The sequence below is a fragment of the Sinohyriopsis cumingii genome, chromosome 10 (assembly GCF_028554795.1).
Source record: "Sinohyriopsis cumingii isolate HCF-2022 chromosome 10, ASM2855479v2, whole genome shotgun sequence".
Taxonomy (NCBI): domain Eukaryota; kingdom Metazoa; phylum Mollusca; class Bivalvia; order Unionida; family Unionidae; genus Sinohyriopsis; species Sinohyriopsis cumingii.
In genome coordinates, this window is record NC_142970.1 from 36,225,702 (window position 1) to 36,238,509 (window position 12,808).

General features: G+C 36.4%; 1 protein-coding gene across 38 annotated transcripts in view; it reads left to right on the plus strand.

Annotated features, from left to right (window-relative positions):
- LOC149789875 (uncharacterized) overlaps nt 1-12,808 on the plus strand; it is a 704,306-nt gene that overhangs the window by 84,783 nt on the left and 606,715 nt on the right. For all 38 annotated transcript variants that reach the window (XR_016423748.1, XM_089971883.1, XM_089971882.1 and 35 more), the window contains 5 exons: nt 3,656-3,810; nt 4,743-4,891; nt 5,940-6,078; nt 9,065-9,245; nt 10,162-10,349. Coding sequence is in view for 37 of the 38 variants with exons in the window: in XM_089971883.1 (XP_089828009.1) it covers nt 3,656-3,810; nt 4,743-4,891; nt 5,940-6,078; nt 9,065-9,245; nt 10,162-10,349 (812 nt within the window). In the remaining variant the exon portion in view is untranslated. The remainder of the gene's footprint in view (nt 1-3,655; nt 3,811-4,742; nt 4,892-5,939; nt 6,079-9,064; nt 9,246-10,161; nt 10,350-12,808) is intronic.

The following is a 12,808-nucleotide window of genomic DNA, read 5'->3' on the forward strand; positions in this document are numbered from 1 at the left end:
TAATGAAACAACATATTTGCAATAATATATAAGAAGCATGAAGATTTAGGACACATTGTCTCACGTGCAAGAAATATCTTGAAAGGGGAGACAAATCAATCACTGTTTAGCTCAAATGGCCTTAATGGAAAGTGAACTTGGGCATTTTGTCTGGCAAACATTGTTTCTTGTAAACTGTCCATCATCTGTCAACATTTGCTGTTTGAAACTTATAAAATAGACCATTGGACAAATTTCAGTCAAGTATGGCAGAGTGTATCAAGCATGAGAGGCTTGTATATTTATATCAATGATGCCGATCCACCATTTGATATGGCCACCATTACCATTTCCCATCCCCCAAACAATTTGAAACTAGTCCTTAATAATAGCTAGATAGAATTTGACCAAGGTTAACTGAAAGTATCCTGGCTGGAAACGCTTTTATATTTATATAAATAAGGCTGATCTGTTATAAGATATAGCCACCATTATTATTCAAAAGAAAAACCATTTTGATGACTTCTCAAAACTAGCATTTGACAAAATTTAACAGAAGGCATCCTGGCATCCTGGGGGACTTTCAGATTTAAACAGCATGATGCTAATCCATCATCAAATGGACTTGCTGTGCCTAAAAAAAAAAACTTTTTAAAAGTCTTCACAGAAGAGGATGAGATGTGACAAAGCATTTGGTGTAGATTAAAGAGCTTAATACAATTTACCATGGTGCATCTTTTTGCAATGGCCTTATCCATGTACCTGAAGTCAACGTCACAAAGGGATTGGGTCAATCAATTGTCATCTCCACCCACTGTTTTTTACAAGGGATTGGGTTGATCAATTGTCAACTCCACCCACTGTTTTTACAAAGGGATTGGGTCGATCAATTGTCAACTCCACCCACTGTTTTTACAAAGGGAATGGGTCGATCAGTTGTCAACTCCATCCATTGTTTTTACAAAGGGATTGGGTCGATTGATTGTCCACTCCACCCACCTGTCACAGAATTATTTAATTATTTCATAGTTGAAATGCCATTTGACTGCAGACCAGTCCTAATGAACCCTAAGTGTGAATTACTATACTACATAATCATACTTACAATACACAATTATTTTGTCAGTCTATGTACAAGACTAAACAATGAAGTAGTCTTCATTATAACAGCATGTTCAAATTCAATTTTTTATAATTTCATTGTTACTTTTTCATGAAATGTGCTTGAAAATACTTTCAGTTATATGGTATACTTCAAAAATAAAAATAAAATCGGTGTCAAGAAATTCCAAAAATGTTGGCATGATGCTTTCTATTCTGAAGAAGCCATATTTTTTTGTGCCTGTCTCAGAAAAGCAATGATTCAGGTCATTTCTTCTATCACATAATGCAGAAGTACCAGATCAGAGGGTTATATTGTTAGTTCTTCAAACTTAGTGAAAAGCATATAGCCAGATCTATCAGTCCTGGCATTATAGTTAAGTCAACAGAGTATGACATGATCAATCTGTAACCAATCTGTCATGGCATTATAGTTATGTCAATAGAGTATACCATGATGTGTCTGTTATGGCATTATAGTTAAGTCAGTAGAGCATACCATGATCTATCTGTTATGGCATTATCTGTTATGGCATTATAGTTAAGTCAGTAGAGTATACCATGATCTGTCTGTTATGGCATTATAGTTAAGTCAGTAGAGCATACCATGATCTATCTGTTATGGCATTATAGTTAAGTCAGTAGAGTATACCATGATCTATTTGTTATGGCATTATCTGTTATGGCATTATAGTTAAGTCAGTAGAGTATACCATGATCTGTCTGTTATGGCATTATAGTTAAGTCAGTAGAGTATACCATGATCTATCTGTTATGGCATTATCTGTTATGGCATTATAGTTAAGTCAGTAGAGTATACCATGATCTGTCTGTTATGGCATTATAGTTAAGTCAGTAGAGCATACCATGATCTGTCTGTCATGGCATTATAGTTAAGTCAGTAGAGTATACCTTGATCTGTCTGTTATGGCATTATAGTTAAGTCAGTAGAGTATACCATGATCTGTCTGTTATGGCATTATAGTTAAGTCAGTAGAGTATACCATGATCTGTCTGTTATGGCATTATAGTTAAGTCAGTAGAGTATACCTTGATCTGTCTGTTATGGCATTATAGTTAAGTCAGTAGAGCATACCATGATCTGTCTGTCATGGCATTATAGTTAAGTCAGTAGAGTATACCATGATCTGTCTGTTATGGCATTATAGTTAAGTCAGTAGAGCATACCATGATCTGTCTGTCATGGCATTATAGTTAAGTCAGTAGAGTATACCATGATCTGTCTGTCATGGCATTATAGTTAAGTAAGCTGAGTATACCATGATATATCTGTCATGGCATTGTAGTTAAGTCAGTAAAGTATACCTGTATCAGAATGGATGGTCATATCGATATTGGGTTTTCACTGCAAGAGTTCTTATGATGTCCTGTTTGTCTTAAACAAATTTGGTGCAGATGCGAGATCTAATATGGCCACCCTGGCATCCCTGTAGAAGATCTTATTATTGCTACTCCTCCTGCTTAGATGGTCATATCAACATAGGGCATTCATTAAAAGACTTCTTACAATGTCTAGTTGGTCCGACATGAAATGGTGCCAGTCTGACATCCAATATAGCCACCATGGAATGAGCTTGAAAATCTTGTAGTTTCTCCTACATGGAGTGTCATATCAACATGGGGTTTTTCACTGAAAGACATCTTATGATGTCTGGTTGGTCCTACATGAAAATAGTGCCAGTCTGACATACAATATGACCACCACTACCAGCTGTCTTTAAAAAATCCTGTTATCACAACACTGCCTGAACAGAACTTCATATTGGCATGGGGTTTTCACCAGAAGACTTTTTATGATATGCAGTTGGTTTTAAGTGAAAATTATGCCATTCTAGTATCCAGTATGGTCACCACACAGAAGCCATCTTGAAAATCTTATTATCGCTAATACTTGTGAGGGGATGGTTTTATCAACAAGAGGCTTCCTATGATGTCTAGATGGTCTTGAATGAAAATGGTGATGATCTGATGTCCAATATGGCATCACAGTAGTCAGCTTCAAAATTTTGTTATTGCTAATCCTGAATGAAAAATCTCTACTCCTCCCAAATGGATGGCTATATCAAGATGAGATTTTCACTAATAGGCTTCTTATGATACCTAGTTGGTCCTATATGACAATGGTACCAATCATACATCCAATATGGCTGCCATGATGGCTGTCTTAAAAATCATTTTATCACTACTCCCCTGAAATGGATGATTATTATTACATGGGATTTTCACCAAAACACTTCTAATGATGTCTACATTGTTCCCAATGAAAATGGTGCCAAGCTGATATCCAGTATGTACACCACTGCATTTAATTTGATTTTTTTTTTATTGCTGAAGAATATCTGAGATGGTCTGAACGTTCAACAGTTTAAAGGCGGTAATGGTCTTATCTTGAATTCCTGGGAATTCTTTTCATTCAGTAGAGCATCAGTTCCATCACAGGACCTTGTTATGAGCTTGTACACTGGTCTTGATATGGCTGAACAGAAAATTTAGTTTTGTTATGAATGCACTTTTTATGATCTCAACTGATATTTTTAAAAAATTGTTATTTCAGCTTTGGAAGCTCCATCACTGATTAAGGGACTTCATGACATCAGCGTCCCAGAGGGTCGTGGTTTCAAACTGGAAGTTACATTTTCAGCATTCCCTGTGCCAGAAGTCACATGGTATAGGGGAGTGGATAGAATTGTACCATCATCCATTTTCAAGGTGTGTCATGAAAGCTTGTCTTTGAATGCACTTATGTGTTTTATTTTCAGTTTCTTTTCAGGGATAATAGTACTGAACTCTAGAGTTACCAAACTGATCCATTAGTTTTAGCATGATATATTTATCATGACGTAAAGAATGGTTGTGATAGTTATTTGATACATAATATTGTCATCAGCTACATTGCATCTGAACTCTTTATTTAGCAGTTTTCTTAACTGCGGTATCTTTTGTAATGCAGTATGCATGGCTTCTATATTTTTCTCTAGCAAAAAAAGGAATCCTTGGTCATACATGGGTTATATGCTGAGTTATTTACTGTTACAGTTACACTGTAGTTTATGCAGGAAACTTCGCAAAAAATGTGGGCTACAGTTCAAGATATCACTTTCAGTTGCAAAGTCTGTTTTTCACCATAAATATGGAGCATTCTTGAGTTTGTACATTTATTAGACTTGATAATCTAATAACTGAAACACTTGAGATTGATTTATTGCCAGACTCAGGTCTGTTGTCCATTATGCAGTGCCAGACTCAGGTCTATTGTCCATTATGCAATGCCAGACTCAGGTCTATTGTCCATTATGCAATGCCAAACTCAGGTCTGTTGCCCATTATGCAATGCCAGACTCAGGTCTGTTGTCCATTATGTAAAGCCAGACTCAGGTCTGTTGTCCATTATGCAATGCCAGACTCAGGTCTGTTGTCCATTATGCAATGCCAGACTCAGTGGCAGTGCATAATGGACAGTAGACCTTGGTCTGGCAGTGCATAGTGGACAATAGATCAGAATCTGGCAGTGCATAATGGACAATAGACCTGAGTCTGGCAGTGCATAGTGGACAATAGATCAGAATCTGGCAGTGCATATTGGACAGTAGATCAAAGTCTGTGCTGATTGTTCTAAGTGTTATTTTGTTGATTGATTCCAGATCCAGATAGAAGTGAATAAATCGGTACTGGAAGTGACAGAAGCCTACCCAGAGGATTCTAACCAATACTCTGTCATCATCAAAAACAACTCAGGCGAGATCAGGAGCTCCTGCACTGTTACTATTGAAAGCTTCTACTCTAGCACAGCGTAAGTTTTACACAATTTTTTTGTGTTCATTTATTAGAGTGATGAATGATTTTTCTAACTTCTTCATCAACATTTCCAGCAATTATTTTGTATCAGGAAAGCAGCCTTTGACAATGAATCATAAAAAGAGTTCAGCTAAAATCATTATTTACATTCAGTAGAACAATTTCAGTGACAATGGAATTATGTCTTTTTCATGTCACAGTTACAATTAGACAATAATCAAAGATCACTTTTTTTTCAATTCTTAGAAGTTTATATGGTGAATACTGTTAATGTAAAGAATTAAAAATGCACTGGAATATAAATTGCATATGAATATAAATTTCATATTAAATACATGATTTTGTAATGGATAAAAAAAAGGGTTCTTACAGCATATCTCATCAAGACCTTGGATTAGTTTGATAATGTGGAAGAGTAATTAGATTGGCTGAGCATGTTACCAATTTGGAGACCATATTTCTGATCTTTTTTGTAAATTTGTACCTTTTTATTTTGTTTTGACAAGGCTGCATATATTATAATTAGTGCTGTAAGTAAGTTATATTATTTTTTTATTTATTCCGACTACATTAACATAAGAATGTTTTATGCCATTTTGGGGGCTGAATATACCAGTTCAAATATGATGCTTACCTTTACAGTTCTGACCTGAAAATATCCATTTAAATACTTCAGAGGGGATATTTTTAATGAGAGTTATTCCTACATGGCTTTGATGCTCATACATTTTTCAAAGATAAAATACAAAACAAGTGATAATAACTGCCAGGAGACACATCAGTCTTTATTTCTTGCATTTGAAAGAATCCATCTCAAGCTCTGTAATGCAAGAATTTTCTCCATTTCCTTGATCCTGGGCCCTATTTAGAAAATTCCTAACAGAATATGTATTTCAAGAAGTTTCTCTATTCCCTGTGCCTTAAGCCATATTCAGCAAATTCATAACAAACTCATTAATATAAAAAGTTTCTGCATGCCCCAGGTCATATTTAGAAAAGTAGGAAAATGTTTGTATGGTGGTCATGTAATTTTTTCCTAACAGAGAAGACGTGTCTCTAGCATCAACCGACCAGGAGGCAGTGAAACCAACCTTCACCCACATGCTTGCCCCAACACGAGAAGTCATGGAGGGCAGTCGTGTAAGACTGGACTGTGTGCTAGTTGGCCACCCTGAACCAGAGGTAAAAGAAAATCTAATACCAGTCAAACTTGTTTGAAGAAGCAGTATTTTGTCTGGCATAATATACACAAAACTGCTTTTATTGTAAAATTTTCTCGAGCTACTATTGCATAATGTGGCCACAAATTAGTCTACTGTCTAATAATCTGCACACTAATTAGTCTACTGTCTAATACTATGCACGCAAATTAGTCTACTGTCTAATAATCTGCAAACAAATTAGTCTACTGTCTAATAATCTGCACAGAAATTAGTCTACTGTCTAATAATCTGCACACAAATCAGTTCAATATGCACATCAGCCTGCTGTTGCATAATACATACACAACTCAGTCTACTGTCACATAATGCACTCAAAAATCAGTCTACTGTCACATAATGCATTCACAAATCAATTCAATATGTAAATCAGCCTGCTGTTGCATAATACACCCACAGCCTGCTGTTGCATAATACACCCACAAATCAGTCTGCTATTGCATAATACACCCACAAATCAGTCTACTGTTGCATTATACACCCTCAAATCAGTCTACTGTTGCATTATACACCCACAAATCAGTCTACTGTCACATAATGCATTCACAAATCAATTCAGTATGTAAATCAGCCTGCTATTGCATAATATACCCACAAATCAGCCTGCTGTTGCATAATACACACACAAATCAGTCTGCTGTTGCATAATATAACCACAAATCAGCCTGCTGTTGCATAATATACCCACAAATCAGTCTACTGTCACATAATGCATTCACAAATCAATTGAGTGTTCAAATCAGCCTGCTGCTGCATAATATACCCACAAATCAGCCTGCTGTTGCATAATACACACACAAATCAGTCTACTGTTGCATAATACACCTACAAATCAGTCTACTGTTGCATAATACACCTACAAATCAGCCTGCTGTTGCATAATATACCCACAAATCAGCCTGCTGTTGCATAATAAACACACAAATCAGTCTGCTGTTGCATAATACACCTACAAATCAGCCTGCTGTTGCATAATACACACACAAATCAGTCTGCTGTTGCATAATATACCCACAAATCAGCCTGCTGTTGCATTATACACCCACATATCAGCCTGCTGTTGCATAATATACCCACAAATCAGTCTGCTGTTGCATAATATACCCACAACTCAGTCTACTGTCACATAATGCACTCACAGATAAGTCTACTGTCACATAATGCATTCACAAATCAATTCAATGTGCAAATCAGCCTGCTGTTGCATAATACGCACACAAATCAGTCTGCTGTTGCATAATATACCCACAAATCAGCCTGCTGTTGCATTATACACCCACAAATCAGCCTGCTGTTGCATAATATACCCACAAATCAGTCTGCTGTTGCATAATGCACCCACAAATCAGTCTACTGTCACATAATGCACTCACAAATCAGTCTCCTGTCACATAATGCACTCACAAACCGGTGTACTGTAACATAATACACCAACAAATCAGTCTACTGTCACATAATGCATTCACAAATCAGTCTACTGTCACGTTATGCACTTATAAATCAATCAGCTGTCACATAATACACTCACAAATCAGTCTCCTGTCACATAATGCACTTGAAAATAAGACTGCTGTCACATAATGCACTCATAAACCGGCCTACTGTAACATAATACACCCACAAATCAGTCTACTGTTGCATAATGCATTCACAAATCAGTCTACTGTCACATTATGCACTTATAAGTCAATCAGCTGTCACATAATACACTCACAGATTAGTCTACTGTCACATAATGTACTCACAATAAATAAGTACTCTGTCACATAATGCACCTACTGGTCAATCTACTGTCATATACTTTGGATCTCAGTTGTATTGTCCAGTTGACTCAGTTACCACTTATTGTTAATAATTGTGACCAGCAATGTTTTTGCCTTCTTAACTAACAGTCATACAGAGAGAGAGAGAGAGGGAGAGGAAGAATTATGTTCTTTGTCCATGTTGCATTTGTTCTCTCCCTCCACCCCAAAGGAAGAACCAAATTGAATGCAGCTTTTGATGCACACTGGTACACACTGTAGGACTACTTGTCACAAGCTGGCTGAAAGAACATCATCAGGTCTCAGTTGATAATAAGTGGTAACTGAGTAAATCAGACAATGCCATCAGACATCATAGTAGTGCACTTAAAATCAGTTTTCTGTCACATGATATATCCACAAAACAGTCTACTGTCACATGATGTATCCACAAATCAGTCTCCTGTCAAATGCTGTATGAACAATTCAGTATGATGATGCATAATGCACCCACATATTAGTCTACTTTCACATGATGTATCCACAAATCAGTTTGATGTTATATGCTGCACACACAAATCAGTCTACTGTCATTTTTTATATTTGGTACTGTTGGTCCAAATCAGTATCTGATTAGATGCAGCTGAAAAATCTGATCCAGTCAAAGTACTTCTCACAGTGATAGTTGATAATAACTCCAGGGTTATCACCTTTCATGTTACCATTCTTTGATTTAAATCATTAAAATGCAAGTTTATCTTTGAAGTCAAAGCATGTGAACATTGTGGACAGCATTGTCTTGAATAGAGAACAAACGTAATGACCACTCTGTCATTGGTCAGTTGATTTTGCTTCCTGCAAAGTCACTAGTAACTCTTTCATACAGTAGAATGCACTACCTATGTAGACAAATTACTAAGGGTCATTATGGAACAAAGTGGATCAATGACTATTGGCTAGAAATACGTGTTTTGGCAAGTATTACCACATTTAGTTCTGGGATACATTATCAGTCATTAAATTAATTAATGTACAAACTATTCATGTTTTAGTGGGATTTCTTAATAATTGGCTTAAAATTCTAAGACATTTAGTATGACTGACATAAGTCAATCCCCAATTTGCATCATTCAGCTTTGGGGGAAGAATGCAACAACTTATATATGTGTGTATATAGTAATTATGACATAATTTTCCTTTTTACAGGTTATCTGGTATCATAATGAGAAACCAGTGAAGGAGTCCAAGGACATCCAACTATTATTTGAGGGTGACAGGTGCACACTTGTTATCAGGGAGGCCTATTTAGAAGATGCTGGCATTTACAAAGTCGTGGCTAAAAATGATCATGGTACCGCAGAAAGTTCATGCAAGCTGCATGTTGAACGTAAGAGAATGTCTTACATTTTTTTAATTATTATGACTTCAGGTAATCATATTGGATAAGTGCCAGCCAGTTTCTGATTAGATTGTGCTTAATATATAGAAGATATGTTTCAAAAAAGGAAATTAAACTTATTTGTCCTTGTTACTTTGTTTTATCATTTCTTCTTAATTTAAATGCCAATTCATTTGATCATTTTTCTCATTTTTGCACCTAATATGTTCTTCTTTCTAAAATAATAAGACCAAAGAGATATGCTGTTATTGAAAATTAAAGTCTTAAATGTATGGAAACTTTTGGCATATCTCATCATGTGAAAAAATATCTTATTTGTGAACTGTACACATGACCAGTGAAAATAATTAAACATTGAATGTCTTCTAGACATAATCTGGATGTTTTCTGTGTCTGTATAATAGATGAGAGTTTTTGGCATCAATTTTGAAATCTGTATGTCTATATAATGGGTGAGAGTTTTTGGCATCAGTTGAAATCTGTATGTCTGTATAATGGGTGAGAGTTTTTGGCATCAGTTGAAATCTGTATGTCTGTATAATGGGTGAGAGTTTTTGGCATCAGTTTTGAAATCTGTATGTCTGTATAATGGATGAGAGTTTTTGGCATCAGTTTTGAAATCTGTATGTCTGTATAATGAATGAGAGTTCTTGGCATCAGTTTTGAAATCTGGTTAATGTATAATGGATTAGAGTTTTTGGCAGCAATTTTGAAATCTGGTTATTGTATTTAAGTAACCAAAGTTAAATTTGGAAATGTAACTTTCTGTCCAGTCCTTTGGTGTACAATTTGTAACAAATTAAGTTTTATTTCCTTTTTACATTGATAAATGTAGGTAATATTCCATTCCATATTGTTTTGGTTGTTAATCACTTTAAAAGTATCTTTTTATTCAACATTTCAGCATTGAGTGAACTGAGTGATGCCTCTGTCACTGAGGTCTCACCACCAAAGTTCACACAGACTCTGCGGGATCTTGTGGTCTACTCTGGACAGAGGGTATGTCTCCAGGTTCGTATTCTTGGACATCCCCTGCCTGAAGTCCAGTGGTTCAAGGATGATCGACCCATTGAAAGTTCACCTGATTTCCAGGTAAAATTAGGCACGAGAATTCCAGATTAATCTGAGATTTCTGATGAAAAGCTCTGGTTAGTTGATTTAATTTGCTAAAGAAATTCTTGTAAGAGTTAGTTCCCTTTCCAGCCTACCATTGTAGTACTGTAGAGACATAAATGAAGACCAAAACATTATTATATTGTCTTGATCTGGAGTATCATATATTTAATCAAAAAGTCATAGTCTGCCCTTGTCTGCCCTGTCTGGAGTATCATGTATTTAATCAAAAAGTCATAGTCTGCCCTTGTCTGCCCTGTCTGGAGTATCATGTGTTTAATCAAAAAGTCATAGTCTGCCCTTGTCTGCCCTGTCTGGAGTGTCATGTATTTAATCAAAAAGTCATAGTCTGCCCTTGTCTGCCCTGTCTGGAGTATCATGTGTTTAATCAAAAAGTCATAGTCTGCCCTTGTCTGCCCTGTCTGGAGTATCATGTATTTAATCAAAAAGTCATAGTCTGCCCTTGTCTGCCCTGTCTGGAGTATCGTGTGTAATCTGTCAAAAAAGTCCAAGTTTGCCCTGTCTGGAGTATCATGTGTTTAATCTGTCAAAAAGTTTCTTGTCTGCCCTGTCTGGAGTATCATCAAAAAGTCCTAGTCTGCCTTGTCTGGAGTATCATGTGTTTAATGTATCAAAAAGTCCTAGTCTGCCCTGTCTGGAGTATCGTGTGTTTAGTTTATCAAAAATTCCTCATCTGCCCAGTCTGGAGTATCTTGTTTAATCTATCAAAAAGTCCTAGTCTGCCATGACTGGTGGACTATTTAGTATCTGTCATTATCCCACTATATCAAAATATCTTAGTCTGACATGTCTGGTGGGTTATTTAGTATCTGCCAATATCCCAATCTATCAAAATGTTCTAGTCTGCCATGACTGATGGATTATTTAGTATCTGTCATTATCCATTTCTGTCACAATGTCTTAACCCTTTACCTCATAGAACATAGTGACAAAGTGCAGCACGCTATAAATAGAACACCTGTTACCTAGCAGACCGCATCCGCATAGGCATGCCTGTGAATTGTTAAGCACTGTAGTGGTGTTACGTTTAACAGCAGTGTTAACCATTTTACGTTTTAGGTAGACATCTATTATATATGGAAAAATTGAAGAGTAAAGTCCGATTGTTATAGCTGTGTACTTATTTTTCACGGAAGAATATTCTATGTGCTTCAAAATCTTGAGAGAACTCGTTCACCGTCATGTCCGTGAGGCCGCGTGACCGACCATAGCTGCCATTTCCCATACTCGAAATTTACATGTTTTTCGTCTGCGTCTACATCACTAAGTCATCTGAATTTGATAATCAATAAAAACTAATTGCTGCTTACATAAATTTCAGAGCCTTTACCTTAGTTACTGAATCTTTCGTAGTTGTGATTCTACTCGTGAAAACTTCGTAAGTACTGAATGAAATCCTGCCTGTGAACTGTTAAGCAATTTAGTGTATGTTACGTTTAACAACAATTTTAACCATTTTACATTTTTGGTACACATATATTATATGTGGACAAATTTAAGAGTAATGTCCGATTGTTATAGCTGTGTAATTATTTTCCACAGAAGAATTTTTTTATGTGCTTCAAAATCTTGAGAGAACTCGTTCACCGTCATGTCCATGAGGCCGCGTGACCAACCGTAGCTGCCATTTCCGATACTCGAAATTTACAAGGTTTTCGTGTGCGTCTATATCACTAAGTCATATGAATTTGATAATTTATAAAAACTAATTGCTGCCTACATTAATATCAGAGCCTTTACCTAATTTATTGAATCTTTCGTGGTTGTTATTCTAATCGTGAAAACTTCCTACGTACTGAATGAAATCCGCGGCTGCCATTTTGGAGAGTGGAGATTACGACCCAGTTACTTTAAATAGCAGATATCGACCAGTGCATGAATAGCGACCACGTGATCTGACGTAATTGTCATTCGCAGAAATGAATGTAGTATGTAATAAGGGGGTTTTCCCCGAAGGTGGCGCTACGAAAACTAGCTAAAAAAAACTGATATTTACAGCAGGCGTCAAAAGGCGCTTCTATGTGAATCTTGCAGAGGCGTCAAAAGGCGCTTCCATGCGAATGGAGTAGAGGCGTCCAAAGACGCTTGTATGAGGTAAAGGGTTAATCTGCCATGTCTGGTGGGTTATTTAGTATCTGCCAATATCCCAATCTATCAGAAAGTTCTAGTCTGCCATGTCTGGTGGGTTGTATTTAGTATCTGCCAATTTCCCAATCTATCAAAAAGTTCTAGTCTGCCATGTCTGGTGGATTATTTAGTATCTGTCATTATCCCAATCTGCAAGACTAGTATGGCATATCAGAATGGGAGTTCACTATATTAGCAGATCATAATGGAAATCTGCATATGATAATCAGCCAAATGTGACAGATCATGGCATATCAATCCTGGTATGTAAAGCAGATGTGATAGATCAT